The 22,520-nt window shown below is 38.0% G+C and overlaps 5 protein-coding genes across 6 annotated transcripts; 3 read left to right on the top strand and 2 right to left on the bottom strand.

Moving 5' to 3' along the window:
* Positions 1-483: 483 nt before the first annotated feature.
* LOC141912513 (very-long-chain 3-oxoacyl-CoA reductase-like) lies at positions 484-3,975 on the top strand. The gene is made up of 10 exons (XM_074803761.1): positions 484-695; positions 824-870; positions 1,014-1,089; positions 1,176-1,286; positions 1,372-1,436; positions 1,535-1,579; positions 1,670-1,786; positions 2,286-2,351; positions 2,437-2,586; positions 3,086-3,975. Exons 1-10 carry the CDS (start codon positions 509-511, stop codon positions 3,200-3,202), a joined length of 981 nt encoding a protein of 326 aa, XP_074659862.1. The 5' UTR covers positions 484-508; the 3' UTR covers positions 3,203-3,975.
* Positions 3,976-4,156: 181 nt separating this feature from the next.
* LOC141913027 (transmembrane protein 237-like) lies at positions 4,157-8,315 on the top strand. Its single transcript, XM_074804465.1, has 6 exons — positions 4,157-4,597; positions 4,998-5,113; positions 5,921-6,114; positions 6,512-6,833; positions 7,201-7,378; positions 8,044-8,315. Exons 1-6 carry the CDS (start codon positions 4,157-4,159, stop codon positions 8,224-8,226), a joined length of 1,434 nt encoding a protein of 477 aa, XP_074660566.1. The 3' UTR covers positions 8,227-8,315.
* Positions 8,316-8,492: 177 nt separating this feature from the next.
* Positions 8,493-11,232, bottom strand: LOC141913060 (uncharacterized). The gene is made up of 5 exons (XM_074804502.1): positions 11,106-11,232; positions 10,208-10,329; positions 9,500-9,614; positions 9,276-9,409; positions 8,493-8,814 (listed from the first exon to the last, which is right to left on the bottom strand). Exons 1-5 carry the CDS (start codon positions 11,151-11,153, stop codon positions 8,640-8,642), a joined length of 594 nt encoding a protein of 197 aa, XP_074660603.1. The 5' UTR covers positions 11,154-11,232; the 3' UTR covers positions 8,493-8,639.
* Positions 11,233-11,460: 228 nt separating this feature from the next.
* Positions 11,461-14,061, top strand: LOC141912885 (uncharacterized). Of its 2 annotated transcripts, none has more exons than XM_074804307.1 (4): positions 11,461-11,962; positions 12,542-12,602; positions 12,688-12,784; positions 13,531-14,061. In XM_074804307.1, exons 1-4 carry the CDS (start codon positions 11,505-11,507, stop codon positions 13,662-13,664), a joined length of 750 nt encoding a protein of 249 aa, XP_074660408.1. In that variant the 5' UTR covers positions 11,461-11,504; the 3' UTR covers positions 13,665-14,061. The 2 variants fall into 2 exon arrangements, with proteins under 2 accessions (XP_074660408.1, XP_074660407.1); XM_074804306.1 differs by having other exon boundaries at positions 12,515-12,602.
* A 2,124-nt stretch (positions 14,062-16,185) lies between these two features.
* On the bottom strand, positions 16,186-18,963 carry LOC141912664 (lysoplasmalogenase TMEM86A-like). The gene is made up of 2 exons (XM_074803988.1): positions 18,857-18,963; positions 16,186-18,640 (listed from the first exon to the last, which is right to left on the bottom strand). Exons 1-2 carry the CDS (start codon positions 18,875-18,877, stop codon positions 17,924-17,926), a joined length of 738 nt encoding a protein of 245 aa, XP_074660089.1. The 5' UTR covers positions 18,878-18,963; the 3' UTR covers positions 16,186-17,923.
* Positions 18,964-22,520: the final 3,557 nt, after the last annotated feature.

Raw genomic sequence — 22,520 nt, 5'->3', positions numbered from 1 at the left:
TGTCGGACCGCCGCCGCTGCCAGTCAATCATCATCTCATTATGCATGCAGCCCCCGCTCAGAGCGGACCCGGTCTCTTCAACTCATACACTACTCAAACACAATCCGATAACATCCAAACACACGCACGACACACACTAACACTAACAAGACACACTAATTACACCCAAACTCACCTGTTAATTACTGAGTATACTCCACCGGTAACTGGTCGATGTATTATTAGGACCGAGCTGATTAATTTTATGCCTCGCATAATACATTCAACGGGCGGACCTCACTATTTACGGCGATACCGCTGTACCGCGATTTCTCTACCTTTCAAACTCGTCGAACTGTCATTCGTTCAGGATCAAAGTTTGATATGAAATGTTCTTTAAAAATTATGAATAAATAAATAGAATCGGTTATTGAGCCGGAAAATTGAAATTCTTTATCGGTATAGTTGGGTTTGCTAAGAGATAAATAGGTTTCCTGCGAAGCCATCTTTCTTTACGACAATTGAGAAAATGGGGGCGGTCATCGACTTGAACTTTTTGGGCAATTTTAGTCAGATTTTCACTCTGATCGGCACTGCAGTGTCCGGTTATTACAGCGTAAAGCTTCTACTGAAAGCATTCCGTATTGCCCAGCTGTATTTATTTAATGGCATCCTCGGGCCGGCTATAAATTTGAAGAAATGTGGAGAATGGGCCGGTAAGTTGAACCCGGAAATAAAAACGATTTAACCCTCTTTTCGCAGGCACTTCTTCATGTCCATCTCTTATACAGGGATACTTATACTAGGTTACATGGATACATTTTAAGTTTTATATTTTCTATAGTTGTGACAGGAGCTACTGATGGAATAGGAAAAGCCTACGCTCATGAGGTGATTACAGTATTTTCCTCTTCTTCTTGCCCGGCTCATTACTAATTACTTTCGAAAAAAATGTTTTCTTTTTTAGTAAGATAAGTTGTCTTCAAGTTCAATGTCAAGAACAAAATGTACAATTTCTAAATATGATTTTCCAGCTAGCGCGGATTGGTATGAATGTGGTTCTTATTAGTCGAACATATGAAAAACTATTGGATGTCGGGCAAGAAATTGGTGAGCATTTCATAATTTGATTTCTGATAATCAATTGACAAACGCTTGTTGCAAGTTAACAATGTTTGTATTTCAATTTCTTTCAGAGGCAAAACATAAAGTGAAAACAAAAGTCATCGCGGCTGACTTCACGAAACCAGATATTTACGATTCAATTATTAGACCCGGTTTAGATGGACTCGATATCGGAATTCTAGGTTAGGTTTTCGGTTTTCGGCGGAAATGTTTGCCCCAGTCCAGATGCATGAGAGAATATAATTTATATATTTGTTTATTTTGTAGTGAACAATGTTGGCATGGCTTATCAATATCCAGAATACTTTACTGAAATAACCAACCGCGAAAAGGTAAACGATTAATCAATTGATTAGCGCTAGGATTTGTATAGACAACTTATTATTTTGGTTACGCTTTAAAAAACATTTTTTACTTAATTCATTTTCAGTTTTTCTTGAATATGATTCACTGCAACATGACTTCTGTAACAATGGTAAGTCGCACTGAAAGAATTGTATCGATCTTCGGGATTTCATGTAAAGCTCGTCTTGAAATTACTGATAAATTACTCTATTGTTTTCAGATGACCAGTATAGTTTTACCAGGGATGGTTGAAAAGAAAAAAGGAGTTATCGTAAATGTTTCATCCGCATCAGGAGCGATGCCCACACCTCTACTTAGCGTGTACTCTGCTACTAAGGTAATTCAACAATTTAGCAGACCTGCCTACCATATTCATAAACGCTTACTAACTTAGTTAGTTAAAGTAACTAAGGAACTGAGCTACGCTTTTTACAAGAATATGGCTTCTGGCTACCAGTACTATTTGAGAGCAATAACTACTACTTTGAAAGCTAATTTATCTTCTGATATAGCGCAGTACTAATTCAATTAGGCCTAAATCACAGCATTTTACAAAGTATAAAAGTATAAGAATCATTAAGGTACAATAAAACATTGAGAAATTAAGTAGGATATAAAAAGATAATCACACACACACAGAAAATGATGAAATAACTCAAAATAAGAATCATTTCTAGTTCATTCGACAATAACTTGAGTTGAGCTGAAAACTACTACAAATGGAGGTAGCCAGGTTTGAAAGATGCTTCAAACAAAGCCTGGGTATTTGAGTGAGGAGTATTAGGGTTACTAAGTGTACTTTAAAATCTTTTAACGTATGATTTTCATCATTTTAGGTTTATGTCGATTTCTTCTCTCAAGGACTTCGCAAGGAATACGAATCTAAAGGAATTACAATTCAGGTATTATGTTTCTCGATATCAATTTCGACGAAAAGTCGTTATTTTCTCTCAATCGTTCGTGCGTAATTTGTGTCTTTTTCTGCAGTGCGTGATGCCATTTTTCGTCGCGACGAAATTGAGCGGAATTCGTCGTTCGAATTTCATGGCTCCGACCCCAAAAACGTTTGTTGAACAGACGATGGCTACGATTGGACGACAAGGAAGAACATTCGGCTGTTTGTCACATGCGTTACAGGTAAACGATCATTTATCCACTCCCTGTGGGAAACTGAAAACATGCAGAGGATCTCTACACAGGGTCCCTATGACTTCTTAATTCCTTAGAAACTCCTTATAAACAGAAAATGCTTTTGAAGGTGCTTGAAACTCCCTTTATTTGTCCAAAATGCCTGATACACCTTCAATTTTGAGAAATAGGTTATAAGATACTTAAGAAGTTGTACAGTAGACTACACCTAAATCAGTATAGTTGGAAACAGGATCTTTTTTTACCCTAATTGGCGGTTACTGAATTAAGCAACCAAGTTTTGGTAGCGTAAAGGATGAAAATTTGGTAATATAACCAATGGTTTCAGAACCGATTTAGGAGGAGGCTACAGTAATTTGGATGTGAAAGTGATGCAGAAACTTCCTCGAAATATGAAATTTTCCTTTAAAACTCATATCCAGGAATGAGTGATCTGTAGGGACCCTGTAAAGGTACTCGGTATGTATTTCAATGTCATATTTTTCAGAGCATGGTCACGTTGCAAGTGCCAGAAGATCTGCACATGACGCTGTCGAAAATGATTCTTAGCGGACCGAGGGCAAAGGCCTTGAAGAAAATCAAAGCCCAACAGAAAAAAGAATAACTTCATGCAATTGTAACAATGAGGCCAAAATGTGTTCATTTTCGATGGACTGGATTTTTAGGTTCGATCAAATCCAAATATCAAAAAAAGGATTGTAAAATTGACTTTTCCACTCAATTGTAAGGTATACTTGGTCACAGGCACTTGAATATGGGATTTGATGACTTGCAGAGATTTGTTATTTCTGCTTCGATCATCTGCTATGCTTTGTTAGGAATTTACCCAACATGCGCAACATGTCCTTTCTATACTATATCGGTTTAGTACAGATAGACGATTAGTGTGTATTGGATCATGGGCAAAACAATTGTCATCATGGTCAATTAAGATGGCGAATCTGGTGAATTTTCTATTTATAAATGAAGATTATGGTAAATTTTCATCATTTTCATACACCAACCACGTCATTCAAGTACCTGTGACGTTACGAAATACTAGAGAAATACTTGGTGGATCCCTGAAGATTCCTTGCACGCACCTCATTGTTTTAGCATTTTTAGATCTCGATGAAATGTAGAATACATCTGATTATCTACACATATCTGAACAAAACTGATTGAAACGATTAAACATCGAATGAAGAACGTTCAAACCGTGATTTTTGTTATTTAATTAAATCTTTTTGTAAATTCTTGCACTTTTTGTGAATGATATAGTTGTTATACATGTGTTTAACGAATGGTTGAAATGTATTTTACGAAATTACGAAATATTGTAAGCTGAATGGGTTGAGTATGAACGCTAGAATTATGATAAATATTCAAATACATTATATTTATAATTGAATTTTATGTGTTTGATTTCTTGTTTCTTGGCGAGGACTTTTTAACATTCTTTTGTTTAATTGGGGTTATTTCCGCAGTAGGTCTGTTCGTGTCGATAAATAATCTCCGCGCAACAATCTTATCATTACGATTCGTTACAGCTACTGCGCTACAATATTTTTGTTTAAAAATGGCGGACGATGATAGCAACAAACTGGACGGAATTCGTCGAAAATTGCCCCCTTTAGCGGGTACAGGCGAGGGCGCAGGACCCGCAGAACCGACAGAAAATAAACCGAAAACAAAGAGAAAGAAAAAACGTCCAACTTCAGCCAGTAAACCGGACGAGAATTCGGCTAACCTGGATGAAACTAAAGATGCCAGCGAAAAAGTGCCAACTCCTCGTAAAAAGAAACCCGCTGTTGGTGGCAAGAAAGGTGCAAAGAAACAACCGCCAGACGGCGAAGACAAATCAATGACGGCAACCGACGGCGAAGAACCGATAAAGAAAAAACGAACGAGACCAAGAAGTAAAATGAGAGACGAAGATAGGGATGGAGCAACGACACCCGACGATGAGTTAGATGAGACGCCGCGACGACGGAAACGATCTCCACGCAGAAAAACTAAAGTACGTCATTCATAATGACTTCACCTGAAATCCTTATTACGACTAACAACACTGAGGAGGTGCTGTAACCTTCTCCCTTGCATTTTAGTTACCTAATCATTGGTGGTAAGCTTTAATAATCGAATGAGCTTATATAAATGATAATAAGGGCCAAAACACTGTTGGAAAAAGTAAAGCTTCAAAAGTGTATTATCTATTGACATCAGTCCACAATTAATGGGTTACTTCACAAACTAGCACTGGTACCTTTTGAAATACGCCGAACCTTTTGTGGTTTGTGAAAATATCCGATCGTGAAACTAAACCACAGACAGGTTACCGACTAACTTGCACTGAAACATACTTTTTCTCTTTTTTGTTTGTTTAATGATGATGATCTGTTTTTTATTTGTTACAACAGGAACCACACGGGAGTCAGAATAGTTTATTGAGTGGTGCTGATCAAACCGGCGAAACAGCCGGAGAGAAACCGAAAAAGAAGAGAGTCAAAAAGAAGAAACCAGTAGAAGCTTCCGGGTAGGTCTACCGGTAAATTGAATGCACCAATATTTTTGTTGTTTTTAGCGTACAATTTTGAAGTCTATACCGCTTGTGGCCCCTTGGGTGTTGTTCTTGAGCTACTCAAGTATGTAATGGTGTAAGAGTTATGACTGCAGTGAACTGATGTAAATCTCAGTGTAAATAAAGTTAACGAATAAAACCCACAATTACTTCTGTAAAAACAGTTTATTACCTTACAGTTTTGAGGTTCAAACTATAAACCTCATCATCAGGACCCAGTTCCACAGTCGTGAGTTAAGATTTGACCCGGAGTTAAAACATTGAAAATGAACTAATTTTAACTCAGAGTTAACTCTAACTCAGAACTGTGGAACTGGGTCCTGGAGGAACAAAAAATACGGTATAAGAGTTATCTCTAAGGATAACTGGTCAGGTATCGATGTCGCTATTAGTGACCTTTAATCTTTGTCGGTAAGTCTTTACAATTAAATGGGCTTATACAGTGGAACTTACTTAATTTGCATTTTTCAATCTGGATTTCCATTTAATTCGGATGAAATATTCGGTCCATTTAACCTGGAACCTTGTATAAACTATAATTCATAATTCGGAGAAATCTGGGCGCAGTCTCTAGTCATCCGAATTAAGATAGGTTACTGACTACAGTGTGGCAAACATGTAAAAGCTATGACAAGGATGAACTGAACAGTCAATTTGTTCTCAAATTCTTACCCCTAACTTTGAAACTGGATCCAGAATGTGTGTGGAGTGAAATACTTGCATTCATTGTTAAAACTCGTATCCGTTCTCTCTAATTTATAGAGATGAAGAGTCGCATGAAAATCAGGGATTAGCGGCGGAATTAGCCGATCTGAAAGACGACATCATCGTCGACAAACCGAAAGAAACCGAGGATGAAGATGAAGAGGAGGATGAGGATGAATCGTCGAAGCCTCAAACGACGGCTGCTGCTCTGAAGAGTCAACCGGTCGGGCGTTTATTCATCGAGGAAAGAGGTCGGTTTAAAAGTCAACCAACTGCTATTGCCTATCTTATCATAAATACAGTCAACCCCCCGATATATCACCCTCACACCTGGCTACCGCCCGGTTTTCTCATTGTACATCTCAATACAAATACATAGTAGTAAAACACCCCCGATGTACTGTCCTCCCATGTACCGTCACCACCGCATACCGTCAGGTTTTCTCAATATACATCTCTCTACAAATACATAGTAAAACATCCCCGATATACCGCCCAAATTGTTGCGCACCGATGATGGCAGTATATCGGCGGTTGACTGTACTTACCGTAGGATCAACTCTTGAAGTCAAATACTCTCGCTAAAAGAATAAACTCTCACTAGAATCGCGTCTATAAAATCTATTTTCTTTACTATGGACTTAAAAGGTGGATTTCGCAGCGAGAACAAAGATAAACTGGCTCGAAAGTGGGAGGAATTACAGTCTCAACTAGACGACGAATACCTAGATCAACCGGACCGGACGACGCTGGCACTGGCGCTGACTACGCACAAGGTTATCCAGACGTTTTCTCTATTCTGTCACGGGTTGCTGGCCGGTTTCGCGTTCTGGCATTGCATCATGGTGTTCGTGTTGGCTTTGAATTTCGATTACATCGACTTTTTGAAACACTATCAACGCGTCGCTTTACCTACGCAAGCTCTCTACTACTTACTGTTTATCATTTGTACAGTTTCCGCCTTCGATCGGTAAGTTTAATTCCAGCGACCACCTCAATATACTGCAGGGTGACCACTTGCCTGGAAATCAGGGAATTTTATTTTCTTAAAACATGTATGGGAATTTTATTTTCTTTAAAATATCATGTTGATGTGAGAAATAGGGAATTTTGTAACAAAGCTAAAAATCAGGGAAAAGTCATGGAAATATATTGAGATTGTTAGATTGTGCATACAATCAAACTGTTTCCATCTATGTCTTACGTATTTGACTGTGTTGATTGATTGGCTTCTTAGTAGATGGATAAAGTCCAGGAAAACAATGTGCATTTCAAGTAACCATCCTGTATACTGTTGTTCGTAATATTTGATTGTTGGAATCGTATGTATTTTTCAGCTATGATATCGGCCGACCGACGCGACTGTTTTTCTTGCGCTGCATCACGTTACAATCCGGCGCGATTTCGTGCATCGTTTATTTCATCACGATGATGTTGAGTTTGAGTATCGCGGCGATCGATGATAAAATCAACTTGTTCGAGGATATCAACAACACTTTATGGAGTTCGCAACAGGTCAGTGTCGGCTTGCCTTCCGTTTATTGTCCCTACGACTCCTTGATTCCTTAAAACTAAACAGAAAAATGCTTTTAAGCGTGCTTGAAATCACTTTGAGCAAAATTCCTGATTGAGAAATAGTCAATTGGAGATATTTAAAGTTGTACGGTAAACTACGCTTTAATCAGTACAGTTTGGACCAGGATTTTTGTTTACCCAATTAGACGGTTACCGAATTAGAAACCGAGGTTAGTCATATAATTTATAAAGTATAAAAATTTGCTTACACAACCTTGGAATTAATGGTTTACTGAGATAAACAGTGCTGGTATTGATTTAGTTTGAGTCTTCGGTATATGAAAGTGATGCGGACACTTCCTCAATATTTTGAATTTTCTTCTTTAAAACTCCTTTATATCCAGGAATGATTGATTGATCTGTAAGCATTATGTAATAAATGTGTAATAAGTTCATGAATGGATCTATGTTACGATAGATGAGTTGTTTCCTGGCTCCAGTTCCACAGTTCTGAGTTAGAGTTAACTACGATTCAAAATTAGTTCATTTTCAATGCGTTAACTCGGAGTTATATCTTTACACAGAACTGTGGATCTTGGTCCTGCATTTTAACCAACATACCCGTGAAAATGAAAACATAACTAAATTCATCGATATATTTGTAGGAATCTGAAGCGACGTTGAATACGTGGAGAATAATGAACGCGCTACGAGCTGCGGGAGCTGTTTTCGGTTGGATAATAATCACTATTCAACCGGTGAACGATCGATTGCGTAAAAACCTCGAGTCTACCGATAGTATTATCAGTGGAGCCGAAAACAAGAATGTAATGATATCTGCGGCTTGATTCAATTCTATATTTACCGCAAGAGATTTGTTTGTAGACTTTTTTAGCCGAAAGAATGAATATTTATACATTGTATACAGCTATTTGTGTTATTGTACATAGAAAAATATATATGAAATATGTTTAGTATGAATGAAATTTCTTGTTTTGTTTCCGAGAAGGAATCTTTATCGTCGGGAAAAAATTGTCGGCATCGAGTCAACAGCAAAAGAAGAAGAGGGAACTAAAAACCGATGATTGATAATTTTAAATTCGTATCTTCCAGACATAATAAATGATATAAATAAAGATTTTATTCATTAAAAAATTCAGTATAAAAAAGTTTTGAACGAAATATGAAGAAATGTATGTAGTTTAGTACCATCCGGTAATTGTGAACAAAACGGAATCGAGTGTCGGAATCGGCGTGAGAATCAGTCGGAATCACTATCCGAATCTTCGTGTTTATTCACGGATTGTCGACCGAATATAGTCTTTTTATGAACATCTTCATCTTCAAAACTGATCACACCGCATTCAGCGAGCTTTTTTTCTAATTCAGACGTTTGGAAATCATCCGTGCTTCCGAGATCTTGAAATCCAGTGAGTCTGAAAGAAACGATAAATACCTGTATTTAGGCATTTCATTTTTCTAAAATTACTCGGAGCACGCATTCTGCCCTCTCCCAGAATTCTGCAAAAATTATCAAATTTAGAAAAAAGATTTTTAGTTTTTAGGCTTTCACGTTTTCATTAGAATTCAAAACCCTGCCTGACTAGCCCGAGTGCGCAACTGCACACGAAGCTTCGATGTCTTTGATATTAGCAAATCAGATATTCCGTTTTATTTCAGCCTGGGTTTTACCGTGAATAGTTCTTCCATGAAATTTATCTCAGCGAATATACAACAAGCAATCTGATCAGTACTGCCAAGTTTTCATGCAGCAAACCTGTGCACCCGGCCTAGTGTGGGAGGGTTTCGTGCTGTGGCTGAGTGTAGCGAAGCCACAGGTTCAAATCCCTGCCGGGGGAGGATGTCATGGTCCTGGCAATATGTTATAACATATTACCTTTTTACGACAATGCCTTTTTTAAAGCAGATAACCGTAGGCAGCACTTGGATACTCAATTTCTTCCTGAAAAAATCAGCTTTTTCCGCGTTGATTTTCGCGAATTTCACCTCGAAATATTTTTCCGCTAACGTCTTAAGATAAAAACACAAAACCTCGATTATATCTAACTGAAGAATGGATGAAGCGGCATCAGAATTAGCGACAGAATCGTGGATACTCACGCTCAAATGTTTATCCATAATCGCGCATCTACGGAAGTCGGAGTGATAAAAATGCACTACGCAGCTGTCTTCAGACCGCGATAAATCGAAGAAATCTTGTTCCGTGCTGAGATCACTGAAATATAAATATTGACGCTTCATTACTCGGATTATGGACGAAGCAGTCGCTGCTCTCATATCTATAAGACATATACATGTAACCTATAGAGTAGTTAGTTACCTATAAATCATTGGTGGTAAGCTTTTTATAATCGGATTATATATGTGGTTTGTGAAAATATCCGATCGCAAAACTAAACCACAGTCAGGTTACTGACTACCTATAGAGAATCCCACGATAACGGCGAAAAAATATTCAAAGTCTTAGAATGATTCCTCGAGGTACTAGTTTATTCAACATTTCAACTGTATACTAATAGTCATCTTCTGATAGTCCTCTTCAAGAATACTGAGTTCTAACATAAGTTATGAAATCGATATAGAATCCAGAGACTAATTCCAGTAATCAGAAGTGATATGAACTAAAGGAAAATTAACATACAAACAGGTAACAAGTTAAACAGATTAGAGGAGCAAACTGGGGGTAATATAAAAATTACTAGTTCAAGATTTTCAGACTTTCAATTATTTTTTCACTATTATTGTGGGATTTCTCTATATATTATCATTACAACACGTATATAGCGTTTCATCAATGGTTATACATACCGATATTTTCCGTGCCCTTCTTTAGAAAGATGAGCGTGTCTGATTTCTTGTTTCAATGATTCCAGTCTGGCGTGTTCTATATGCGCCGGCATTGCTTCATTTTCAAGCATCTCAAACAATTGCTGCAACAATGAGGAGCAGAAGAGAGTGAGAATTAAACATCCCTGAAGTCCACAGTCACCACTGCCGCGGTCTTCCTCTATTTGATAACTTCATAAACGTGCTAAGCAAGTGGTTGTGGTTGCGAGTGGTTAGAGCGTTCGACTCTGGCAAGCCAGGTCGTGGGTTCGAACACTGTACCGTTGTGTCCTCGGGCAAGACACTTATCCTCATTGCCTCTCTCCACCCAAGGAGTAAATGGGTACCTGGCCTGATAGATGACTCCTGAGCACCTAGCAGCTGCCCGGATGTTACCTCTCCCCGGGCAGGGAGAGTTGACTGATACGTGGAATAGAGTTACGTGCTGGGAGGAGGGGGATAATAATACCAAATTTGGAGCGCAGTTGACCTTTGGGATACCTGCACTATATAAATGACAATTATCATTATCATCATTAATACACTTATGCTGAAGGTATATCAGCAATGATAAGAGATTGTTGTTTATGATGCTGTTACCATGGTGATATTCACTTTTAGAAGTTTTGGTGCCAAGAAAGGCCTTTCTTCAGCAGCACATAACATGTAACTGAAAGCCCAAACAATCACTGTTCCCATTATAAGCATTTTCTGTGTTTCGGGTGATGATAGTTATGGATTATCTCAGATTGGGCTAGTGCAGGGGTGAAAACACGCCGCACGGTATGATTGTTGTTGACATTTTTGACAATTCTTTATAAAATAAATCATCAATATCATTTGGTGATCGAGACTTGCTCGGGGCGGGGTTAGTATTTACCTCATCGGTCAACGATTCATGTTGTTGATTTTCGTTGGCTTCGTTCATGATAAACGGTGATAAACGGTGTTAAACAGTGATAAAATGATGAATTCCTGCGAACAACTACTTCACTTTCGGGTTTACGGCAGGTGCTGCCCTCTCTAGCGAACTTTCAAAATTACCCACAAAAAACTGCTGACCCATCGCCAAAAAAGGTTTCAAATGATACAGACTGAGAACTAGTTATTCACATATAAAACAATGATCAAGAAGGGCTTTATTGTAAAATGCAAGCGTCAATAAACTTCTATTGAATTGTGTTGTATGAGCCGACCCTGGCAAGCAAACTTTCTCGATCAATTCAATCAAAATTTATTTCAAGAAAAGTTCTTTTTAGTTTTCGTGCAGTATTAAACGATGGATTGTGAAAATAAAATCGTGGAAGAAGTGAAAATAACGACAGATTATGACGAAGTGAAAATAAAAGTAGAAAATGACGAATTCGAGCAAGATGAGAACATGCAGGAGGTTGTTAATGTTGGTGAAAAAAGTCGAGTCGAAAAAAAATCCTCTTCGAATTGTGAGGAATCTGCTGAGGAAAAGCCTATCCTCCAGCAATCTAAGAATACAGATGCTGGAGCCCCAAAAACCGAAAAATCGGTGCCAGTCGTCGATGAAAAGGATAAGAAAAGTTCGGATCGTGGAACGACAAGTGGCGATAGCGGAGCTACTGCGCCTTCTGCCGCACTCTCGACCTCGAAGACGACTCAAGGAGAAGCTGCCGCTGCTGCCGATGAGGAGCGCAATGATGATGGTCAAGTGGCTGCGGCTAAATCCAGGAAAATCAAACAAGAGGAAGAACGTCAAAAACTGCAGTACGTGTTGCAGGGGGTTCTTGCGATCTTATGGACGAGATCATACGGGGAGGGCGTTCTAATGGTGTGATAAAAGGGGGTAGTCAGGACCTTGTCTGTCGTTAAATTTCATGATCGGATATTTTTAAAACATCCGATTATAAAAGCTTACCACCAAAGATTAGGTAACCAACTCGTCTGAATACCAGTCGTTGTTACGGGTTCACAACTGATTGATTGATTGATAGATATTCTTTATTTCTGAATGATTTGAAATTACAAGTAAACATAAAAACATTATACGTAGAAAAAACGTAAGTTACACTATATAATAGTCTAATGGGTGGTAAATAATTCCAATATAACAGCAAGGATGCCAAAAGAAAGCCAAAGCTTGTCAAATTGATGGCACCTTAAAAAAAGAAAAAAAAATTTTTGGGAACAACAGCTAGGTATGAGACTAAAGCTGATCCAATTATGAAAGCTAAACTACAAACGATTAGTTTGCCAGGGCTTGTTTGTTGCTCTTGCACTTTCCTGATTATAGAGTCACAAATGTTTATTATCTCACAGATTACTTGTGTCTAATTTCTCGGAAAGTCAGCTGAACAGATATGAAATGTTTCGTCGAGCGGCTTTTCCGAAAGCTGCCGTTAAAAGAGTAAGTAACTAATGATAATAATTGGGTCTTCTCGTTAAAATCTGTTCGAAATTGAATGAAACGTGATTTCTAATTACATTTCTAGTTAATGCAGTCTATTGCTGGTACATCCATCTCTCAGAATGTAGTGATAGCCATGTCGGGAATTGCCAAAGTTTATGTCGGTGAAATAGTCGAAGAAGGTAAATAGTAGTTTCTCATTTGATCGGATTGTACAGGGTCCCCATTGGAATATTCTGTTTTCAATGAATCTCTTGATTACAAAAATTTTGTCCTTTATGGATGTTCAGTTGTCTTATTCACTAATCACCCTCAAAGACATCGGTCCAATAGTGGTGGATAACTCACTGATAGTTGACTTCACCAGTCTTGTTTTCCGTGATGCAGTAGATACCAGTTATCACTTACGTATCTTTCACCTGCCAATACTATAGAACCCTCTTGTTTCAAAACACTAGACTCCTAGATATCAGTCACTCCACTCGGTGCCCATAGAACCCTCTTGTTTCAAAACACTAGACTCCTAGATATCTGACACTCCACTCGGTGCCCATAGAACCCTCTTGTTTCAAAACACTAGACTCCTAGATATCTGACACTCCACTCAGTGCCCATAGAACCCTCTTGTTTCAAAACACTAGACTCCTAGATATCTGACACTCCACTCAGTGCCCATAGAACCCTCTTGTTTCAAAACACTAGACTCCTAGATATCTGACACTCCACTCAGTGCCCATAGAACCCTCTTGTTTCAAAACGCTAGACTCCTAGATATCTGACACTCCACTCAGTGCCCATAGAACTCTCTTGTTTCAAGACACTAGACTCCTAGATATCTGACACCCACTTGGCTCTCTATTTAAAAAAGCAAAACTCCTATTCAATTGTTTTTATGATGTTTTTTATTTTTTGTTTTCTATTTTTGCAGCATTGAATATGAAGGAGAAGTTAAATGAAGAAGGACCCCTTCAACCGAAACACTTACGAGAAGCCGTACGAGTAATGAGACAACACAACGCAATACCTAACACGAAATATAAAAAGAGAGCGCGATTTAGTTGAACGAACTCGGAAGTTTGAAATCAGAGATTCGAGTTCGTTCATTGAAGTTGAAATTTGTCGACCAAATGAACTCTATAAACAGTGAGGGCTATTCCGCACTGACAGTGGTTGTTAGTAATAGTAACCTCAGAGCTCATCCAGTCATAGATAGTTGAATGAATTTTTTTCATCAGAAAGATGAGATATCTTACAGTACGCCATGAATTCGTCAGATAAAGTAATGGTTCCAGTGATGTATGTATTGCATAAGCCTGAAGCAAGTATGCTAAATTTTGTGTGTTGTTACTTCAAAACATTGATCAATTCTCTCAGACATTGCCTCAGTCCTTTATACGCCTAACTATAACATCAAAAATTGTTACATTTTCGGATGCGAATATGAATAAAAGAACATTTTATCGTGGAAAAAAATATTTTTTTGACAATTTTTTCTTTGAATGCGTTTGCTGTATAGGTGATGTCTATGGCGTAACATATGATTCGATATGACGCGGGGAAAAAATTCACGCAAAAACAGTTGTCATAATGTGCGTATTATAGTACATGTCATACAACAGCTGTTCAGTTGTCAAATATAGAACCCTGGAGTGAGTTCACCCAGCAATGAATTGAACAAAACTAATCAACCGACACAGGTGGTTCCATTTCTGAGAATCTGTAAAGCACTGCCCTAGAAAAAACTGCACGATCAATGTGTACCAGGACTACCAGCTGACATCAGTAAGACCACCAGTATGTCAGCACTACCAGGACCATCAGTTGACATCAATTGGACCAGGACCCCCAGTTGACATCAGTCGGACCAGGACCACCAGTTGATGTCAGCAGTACCAGGACCACCAGTTGACAGTAGTAGGACCAGGACCCCTGGTTGACATCAGTAGGACCAGGACCAAGTTCCACATATGGATTTAATAGTTATTATCATGGTTAACTACATCATGATACCATGGTAACTAGCTGTCGCTGTCTATTCAAAAATGTCCCCCGGGGTTTTGTCAGTAGCAAAACCTGGAAATCTACACCAATGAATCAATCAATACGTGTACCATTGTAACGGGTAATTCCATGAAATACAAGCGATTACACGCCTTTTTCAATTGAAGTGGAAATACGTATGAAACCAGTTCTGATGGGTAAAACACTCAATCTATCCATAATCATTGTAATCATTGTCGTTGTAATACAATAAGGAGGCTTCATAAACTTCAGTAGTAAAGGGGTCGATCTCTGAATCCATATCTCGTTTCTCTAATGCCCCCGATATGCAAAAGAATCAAAACGAAAGATCGTTTTTGAGGAAAATTCACTAAATTTATTCAGATTTCTCAAAATTTTATGAACAACAACAAGAACGATGAGTACAAATATGTAAGACGTGCTTCGCTTGTAAGACTTTAAACTTCCAATACTATATATTCTCATTATAACAATAGAAATAAAGTGTGCTATTAAAATGTACTTTGGAATCAAAAAATTTATCTGGTATTTTAGTGGTGACACAAAAAATCTTCAGGTTACAATAAGTTGACACGACTTAAACAGATTAGATTAGTACACGATATTACAAAAAGCATGTGACGACTTGACTCATTTTCACTTTTCGTTTGGCGAACAAAAAAAAATCGCAAAGGTTGGCAACCTCTAACAATCAAACGAAGCTATAGTCTAGAAACCTTACATAGAAGTATTGACAATCGGGGCAGTAGTATTCTATAGTAATAATACATTTTTGGGGCGCACAAAAAATTCATACAAATATCCTTTTATTCATTCTTTCATTCACCGGGTCTAACACCGACTACCGACTGAAATATTTACATTACAGTCTTTTTTCATAACACGAACAGAATATTCATACAAAATACAGCAATTCGATCTACTTTACACATATACAGATATATATATTATAATTTTGCATTGATAGATGAAATTGTGGAAATGACGCACGTCTAGAGACTATGTACATCAAAATGAAATAAATACCGGTATTTAAATGTCGTTTATACCGTTATAAGAAAACGGCGAACCTCTTCTATCGTGTTGATATGTTATGTATCTTCGCTTAAAATGCAGAAATCTGAATATTTTCCGATCGAAATCGAGGCACATGTTCGCAGATTGTGACGTTATCTACGTAATTATCTTATCCGACTCGCGACTTAAATGCCTTTGATTCATTTGGAAAACAGGCAGCTGTACTACATATTTACACGCTAGTTTTATTTTCCTTTCTGCAGCGGATTATTATGTTTTCAATGACTTGACAATGGACCAGCTGTTCCTGATGCGAACAACAGGATTTCGACCATCAATGTTTTAATAACAAAACATGACGCGCACCTCGACAAATCAGATTGAATCCCCCCAAGAGAATTTAATTTAGTTCAGTGCCAGATTTATAATAATTCAAACATATTCTCTCGTAACAACAAATATGGCTCGAGTCCAAATGGCTCAAGGGTTCTATTGGGCCCCCCCCCCCCCCCCCGTGAAAATGAATTGAAAACATTACAATTAGTTTAAGCTCCTACTTTATGGACATCAGCCAAATTAGGAGAAAACATTAGGTTAATTCTGCCCCTAGTTAATGGACATTAGCCAAATTTGCTGAGAATATTATGACCGATGGTACACGCACGTGATGAAACTAACAAACCGAAAAAAAGTTGGAAAGGTCAAAGATAGATCATGATGACATGAATGTACGAAAAGAAACCCTTTATCTTTTTAAGTATCGAACAAAATCTGATTGACAAATTTAAAACGCTGCCTTATTCTTCAACACCTTATTTGTTCCTTTATAATTAATTTATCACTATAGGCTCTATCTGCACTATTCATCATCCCGGTAAAACTAAGTGTTCTAATTCTCTCGCCAAACATTCAGTGCGCATATATTGGCTAAGAAATATTGGTGAAAAAAACCTTACATGACATTTATATTATGAGCCAAAGTATACTTATACATTACGCAACCATGAACTTTGCTTGACACTTAACCCCATATTTAACTTAAACGTATCATGTGCCTTACAAGGATATCGTGCCAATTTTTCAAGCAGAAAACCAAACATTTCAATTACAATTAAAAACCGTAAATGCTAGAGCCAGTCGCTCAGAAGTTGGTCAAAGATAAGCTGCTGGATAAATACTATAGGTCCAGGTCCACAGTTATGAGTGAAGATTTGACTAAGAGATAACTCATTGAAAATGAACTAACTTTAACTCAGAGTTAAGTCACAACTGTGGAACTGGGTCCATATTAACAATTCAGATTTAAACGTCACTATGTCAACTATCCACTGGTTAACTCTAACCATCTTTTGAGCAACTGCAGCCCCTGGATTTTTGTTACAGACCATTTTTAAACGCATCGGATAGAACTTAAACCTAGAGGCTATCCCCCCATTCTAAGTAATCATTTACATCAAGTCCTTTTAATCATTACTCGGTTATCGATACAAACACTTTTTACAAATAATGTCTCGTTTTAAGAGGATAAAACTGTACAGAAAAATGTCCCTGAGTGAAATCTGGCTAGTTTATATTTAATCCCACTCCGGTACAACACGCGCAACTTCAATATCGACGGAATATTCCGTTGAAGAGAGAAACTGCTTTACAACCAACAGGACAGCCACAGCACAGACCAAATATTGCTATATTCCTATAGTATCATTAACAATCTAAAATGCCCCTTTTTTGCTTACATAGGTATCAATCTGCTGCCTTGACCCTGCAGCCCCTTTCGATATTTTATCGCCCTTCTTCTAATTTTTGATCATCCAGGCTTCGGATTTCACCCGACACATTTTAAGTAAAACCAGATGTTATACATTCTATCAGATACTTTCAAAAACTGATCGTCCACGCTAAACATGTTTTCAGCATTAAGAAATAGCTAATTGAAAATGAACTACGAACACCAGGCATAAGACATCTTATCAGCACACAATCAAAAACTGATCGTCCGCACTTCACTTGTGTTCAGTACTTCACCCGAGACATTTTCAATCTAAAATGAACTATAAGAACCTGATTTTATCGACGCGTTTTCAAGAACCGAGTACCAACGCTTCACGTCGAGGGGGAGCTGGATCCAGGCTGTAGATTGATACCCAAACTTACGCGATCATTCAAAATAGCAACAACTTTCAGTTGCTTTCAAAAGATGTTATGATAATACTGAAGGTCTACTGCTCCTAGTTCGTAGTCCTTAATAGGCCTAGTTTATTTTACGTGCGATAACTGTCTTTTTAATCGACCTTAATCGGTCGCGGCTTCGTCGTTTCGATGAGGGAATCGACGTGACTGTCGACGACCGAAAGCGTAATACCCAACTGCGCTCCGTAATACGTGATCATGATGATCGTCTGCGACAGCGGTATGTCGATGACGAATTTATCCAACGCGATTATCATGTCGGAAATCCCGAACAGGATCGCGCCGCCGCAGCTGCACAGCTTCGTCCACGTCCACAAGTCGTCGAATAGCTGTACGCGCGAAACGGCGCGCCATACCATTACGCCGATCAGCGCCATGTACACGCCGATCGCCGGCGATAAAACACCGGTGATCGCCGGGTAGAAAACGAACGTGTAGATTATTACGCCGAGGGACGCGACCACGCCGCCGGCCTTGAAGTTAAAAGGGCGCATACCGAACGCCGAGGCGTATAGTAGCTGAGCGACGCCGAAGAGAGCGACGCCGTGAAGGAAGTAACCGGCCGTTTTATAAACCATGCAGATGTCGCCGAGTAGCGAGAACACGAGACCGATCAGGATGCGTCGCGAATACGAGTAGACCTCGGAGAAATTCATGCCGTGCAACAGGACGAAAAATATCAACGATATTATCGGCAGGCACTTGAATATCGCGTAGAATATCGACGAGTACGATTCGCCGCGGTACAACACGAAGAACAGCGCCACCGTTTTGAAAAACGGAACTAACTTCGGTCCGACGCTCTTCAACTGCGAAAATATCAGAGAGAAATTAAATATTATATAAGGACTTGCTATAACTTGAAATACTCGTTTAGTAGCTTAATCTGAATTCAAATCAAACCAAACAAACGATTCGTGACAGAAAGTTTTTAACAGCTGATGCCTGATGGCGGATTGGCAAAATCCACTTTTTAATTTTCATTTAAAAATGATACGCAGATAAAAAAACAGCAAAACACTTACCACTGTAAGTGGACGCGTCATGTTGTTTTCGTGCTTTTTATGTCGAGCTTCTCTATCTATATAGTATTAGTGCAACGAGTGAATGAACTGTTGGTTCAATCAAACTGGTTCATGTGTGTGGTACTGATTTCATGTGACTTTTCTGTTTATAAATCTCTCTATGACGTCATATATCGACCCGGTGACCTCGATGTTTTGACAGATTGCCAGCTTGAAGATGGCAGCACTGTACGGTATATGCGAGTATTCAACAGTGGCGGGATGGAATGTACCGATTACCCTACTGATTAAAAAGAATTTTGAGTTTGAAAATACATACCTCATTGAGTCATTATTCAATGATCTGTCATTCTCACAACACTGAGAAGAAGATACCTAACTAATTAGTTATTATTGCGAAAATCCAAACCGGGCTCGAGTCCGGCCTGAGGACCCGAAATTATCAATGAATTTCATGGGGGATATGTTGAAATGTTCTAACAGAATTTGGACCCTATTTTAAAGTATCACCATAGCCCGAATAGCTAAAAGCGGCCACAGACAGCCATTTTGATGATTTTCTGACAGTTTCGAAATGTACAGTTGTTATAAGCATTCCTTCATTAAATGCGATATGAAATACAGTGGTGTATGATTTCAGGGTTTGTTCAATAGGTGACACAATAAGCAGCAAACCGGGTTTTAAATACCCGCTAATGTTTCATGTTATAAACACATGATTTGATGTTTATCCTCTGTATTTAGGGCGTCAAAATATAATTATTGAAGAACTATATCTGGGCGGAAGGATTATTTGCCCTCCGGTATAAAATCGTTAGGCCGAATATAGTTCTGGTCACTCTAGCGCGAAACACAAACTACTGGACACGGGCGACGACACCGCACCGCACCGAGTTCTTCAATTATTAAAACCTTTCTTTTGAATTTGTACTACAAATGCAAACGACGAAAGTTTCTCGCATGGAACAACTATCGAAGACAGTAAGTATAATTCTCGATTTTATCAATACTTTAATGATCTAAATCAAACAAAATTTGTGTCGGTTTAGATTTTGTTGCTTCCTTTTGATTTTACGCGCTAAACTTAAACTCTCAAACAGTCAAACTCTTTCTGTGAAAACTGTATTCGATTGTTCTTTTTAGAATCGACATTTAACTTATTTTATCCTCTGAAATATTCAACATCGGGAGACTTGTTCATCCATAGCATTTACAAGGCCCGTGTTTCATGATTTCAGACATTCAATACTTTTTTAAATTCGTTGAAAAAATCCAGCAAATTCCGGATGATTCAATGTTTTCAAGATATTACAATGTATGGCTTTCGATAGCAAGATTTTGTTTTAAAATCTCTGATTTCATTTTTGTGCACAGGTTCGCGGTAATACGTCATATCAGCGCGGTACGATCCATGCTTCAACGAACTTCTATATAACCTATGTGACGTAAGCAAGAAGACACTCAATTCGGAACGCGACTGTAAGGATATTTATTGTTCTACAACAACTTGAATGTTTGCTCCACAAACCACTGGCCCACAAAGAGAACAACTCAGCCGTAATGTGTCAACTGATCCAGTAATGGTGAGTATAGAAACCATTGATATTTAACTTTTGCAACTTAAAAGATGATCCTATTATCGACGTGCGTTCATATCTAAACTTATAGTATATATAAAAACAACATAGAATTATTGAACAAGCAATGGATCTATTGGACAAAATAAATAGGCTTCATCAATTTAGAAAAAAAGACAGCGAATGAAGCGTTTCTATATCGCCGGTCACTCGTGTAGCTTTAAGTTTAGTTTATTGTTCCTAGATATACAATTCTTCCGATCGAGCATAACAAAATATGATATGAATACAACTATATACGAATCGAAGCTGGCTAATTTGTACATAATAAAAGCTCTAGCTATAACAGCCGGGTAGTAGTAATCTATTTAGATAGACTGTTATCTGATTAAATTCGAAGTGATTTGCACAATTTTTTATATCTGTTCGATAAACACAAATTCCTAACATCGCTGAAAAATTCACACTCCACTATAAAATGGTATTCGGCGCCAATTGTATTCAGTTTGCATTTATTGCAAACTCGTTCGTTCCGTGGTTTTTTTTCCATATCTACCACAGAGTCTCTAATGGTAATTCATGGTTGATGCAACATCTAAATCTACAGAGTGAGATTTTTTGGCTTCACCATATAATGATGTAAAGTATTGTTCTTGTCCTCGAATCATTTTGTACATTCTGTATCTAGAGGTATTCATTCTATGCAGAGGTATTCTACATTTCATACGTACATTTAGAGGTTGATATCATCAATCCATGGCAAGTCTGTTAGAATTCAGATACAGTATATCAAATAACAGCCCGTCGATACAGGACCGCTGGCTGTCTCACTTTATTTAATTTCGAATGCAATAACTTTAGTTTTACTAATATCAATTACCAATTTTCACTTTACATAAGCGATTAACATTTCAAGGATTTTCTGAAGTGTAGTTGCGTTGTCGGTCATTTAGATCGTATCATCATCTGATGATGATACGATATCAACAATATACTAGCAGCTGATCTTCCTTCGGACGGTCGCAATCTCTAACCACTCGGAGTTGATTTCTAAGTCGCAAGCTGTTGAATTTGTCTCTTAGTTCTGGTTAGTTCTATGTTACCCGGTAATGGTTTTAATTTTGATCTAAGTTTTGTAGGATTACAACTCTTGTAGGATTACAACTCTTGTAGGATTACAACTCTTGTAGGATTAAAACTCTTGTAGGATTAAAACTCTTGTAGGATTAAAACTCTTGTAGGATTAAAACTCTTGTAGGATTACAACTCTTGTAGGATTAAAACTCTTGTAGGATTATAACTCTTGTAGGATTAAAACTCTTGTAGGATTAAAACTCTTGTAGGATTAAAACTCTTGTAGGATTAAAACTCTTTCAGGATTATAACTCGTGTAGGATTACAACTCGTGTATAATTATAACTCTTGTAGGATTACAACGTAGGATTACAACTCTTGTAGGATTACAACTCTTGTAGGATCACAACTCTTGTAGGATCACAACTCTTGTTTGATCAATGTTCTTTCCGAGAGAGGGGGCTAGTCTGTCCAGCACGGGTCGCTGTCGGGAAGAGTCAGCTAAGGTTTGTAAAGGGCCGCTACATTTCTCAAAAGGTTATTACATTAAGAACCTTTTTAACTGTTTGAGTTGAAGCTTTTGAAGCGTGTATACAGAAACTCAGCTTCGAATATGACACACTTTGAGAAGTATCATTCCTGATATTTTGACACATGAAAATCTTAAAAGATTGACACATTCATTTCTTTTTCCGTTGGAAGTATTTTGAGTCTTGCGTGCGCTTTTGTTTTCCTCGTAAAACCGCGAATATACTCGTCAAACGGATGTCAGTCAGTGGTGGTAAATTTCAAGGGCTGCTACATTATTTTTCTCAAAAGGTTTTTTAGAACCTTTTTAACTGTTTGAGTTGACGCATTTGAAGCGTTTACAGAAACTCAGCTTCGAATATGAGACACTTTGAAAAGTATCATTCCGGATATTTTAACACTTGAAAATCTTAAAGATATTGAGACATTCTTTTCTTTTTCCATTTGAGGTATTTTGAATCTTGTGTTCGCTTTTTTCTCCCGTA

Source organism: Tubulanus polymorphus, chromosome 11 (assembly GCF_964204645.1).
Source record: "Tubulanus polymorphus chromosome 11, tnTubPoly1.2, whole genome shotgun sequence".
NCBI classification, from domain to species: domain Eukaryota; kingdom Metazoa; phylum Nemertea; class Palaeonemertea; order Tubulaniformes; family Tubulanidae; genus Tubulanus; species Tubulanus polymorphus.
The sequence above is the reverse complement of the archived record's forward strand: the minus strand, read 5'-3'. Positions and strand labels throughout refer to the sequence as shown.

Excerpts from the sequence above, each read along its gene's own strand:
- LOC141912513 (XM_074803761.1), top strand. The coding sequence starts at position 509 with ATGGGGGCGGTCATCGACTTGAACTTTTTGGGCAATTTTAGTCAGATT. Across the intron at positions 696-823 it reads GAAATGTGGAGAATGGGCCG|TTGTGACAGGAGCTACTGAT; the intron begins GTAAGTTGAACC and ends TATTTTCTATAG. Across the intron at positions 1,437-1,534 it reads AAATAACCAACCGCGAAAAG|TTTTTCTTGAATATGATTCA; the intron begins GTAAACGATTAA and ends ATTCATTTTCAG.
- LOC141913027 (XM_074804465.1), top strand. The coding sequence starts at position 4,157 with ATGGCGGACGATGATAGCAACAAACTGGACGGAATTCGTCGAAAATTG. Across the intron at positions 4,598-4,997 it reads CTCCACGCAGAAAAACTAAA|GAACCACACGGGAGTCAGAA; the intron begins GTACGTCATTCA and ends TTGTTACAACAG. Across the intron at positions 6,115-6,511 it reads TTTATTCATCGAGGAAAGAG|GTGGATTTCGCAGCGAGAAC; the intron begins GTCGGTTTAAAA and ends TGGACTTAAAAG.
- LOC141913060 (XM_074804502.1), bottom strand. The coding sequence starts at position 11,153 with ATGAACGAAGCCAACGAAAATCAACAACATGAATCGTTGACCGATGAG. Across the intron at positions 10,330-11,105 it reads ATGAATCGTTGACCGATGAG|CAATTGTTTGAGATGCTTGA; the intron begins GTAAATACTAAC and ends TCATTGTTGCAG. Across the intron at positions 8,815-9,275 it reads AAAGGCATTGTCGTAAAAAG|ACTCACTGGATTTCAAGATC; the intron begins GTAATATGTTAT and ends CGTTTCTTTCAG.
- LOC141912885 (XM_074804306.1), top strand. The coding sequence starts at position 11,505 with ATGGATTGTGAAAATAAAATCGTGGAAGAAGTGAAAATAACGACAGAT. Across the intron at positions 11,963-12,514 it reads GAAGAACGTCAAAAACTGCA|ATTACTTGTGTCTAATTTCT; the intron begins GTACGTGTTGCA and ends ATTATCTCACAG. Across the intron at positions 12,603-12,687 it reads CGAAAGCTGCCGTTAAAAGA|TTAATGCAGTCTATTGCTGG; the intron begins GTAAGTAACTAA and ends TTACATTTCTAG.
- LOC141912664 (XM_074803988.1), bottom strand. The coding sequence starts at position 18,877 with ATGACGCGTCCACTTACAGTG. Across the intron at positions 18,641-18,856 it reads TGACGCGTCCACTTACAGTG|TTGAAGAGCGTCGGACCGAA; the intron begins GTAAGTGTTTTG and ends ATATTTTCGCAG.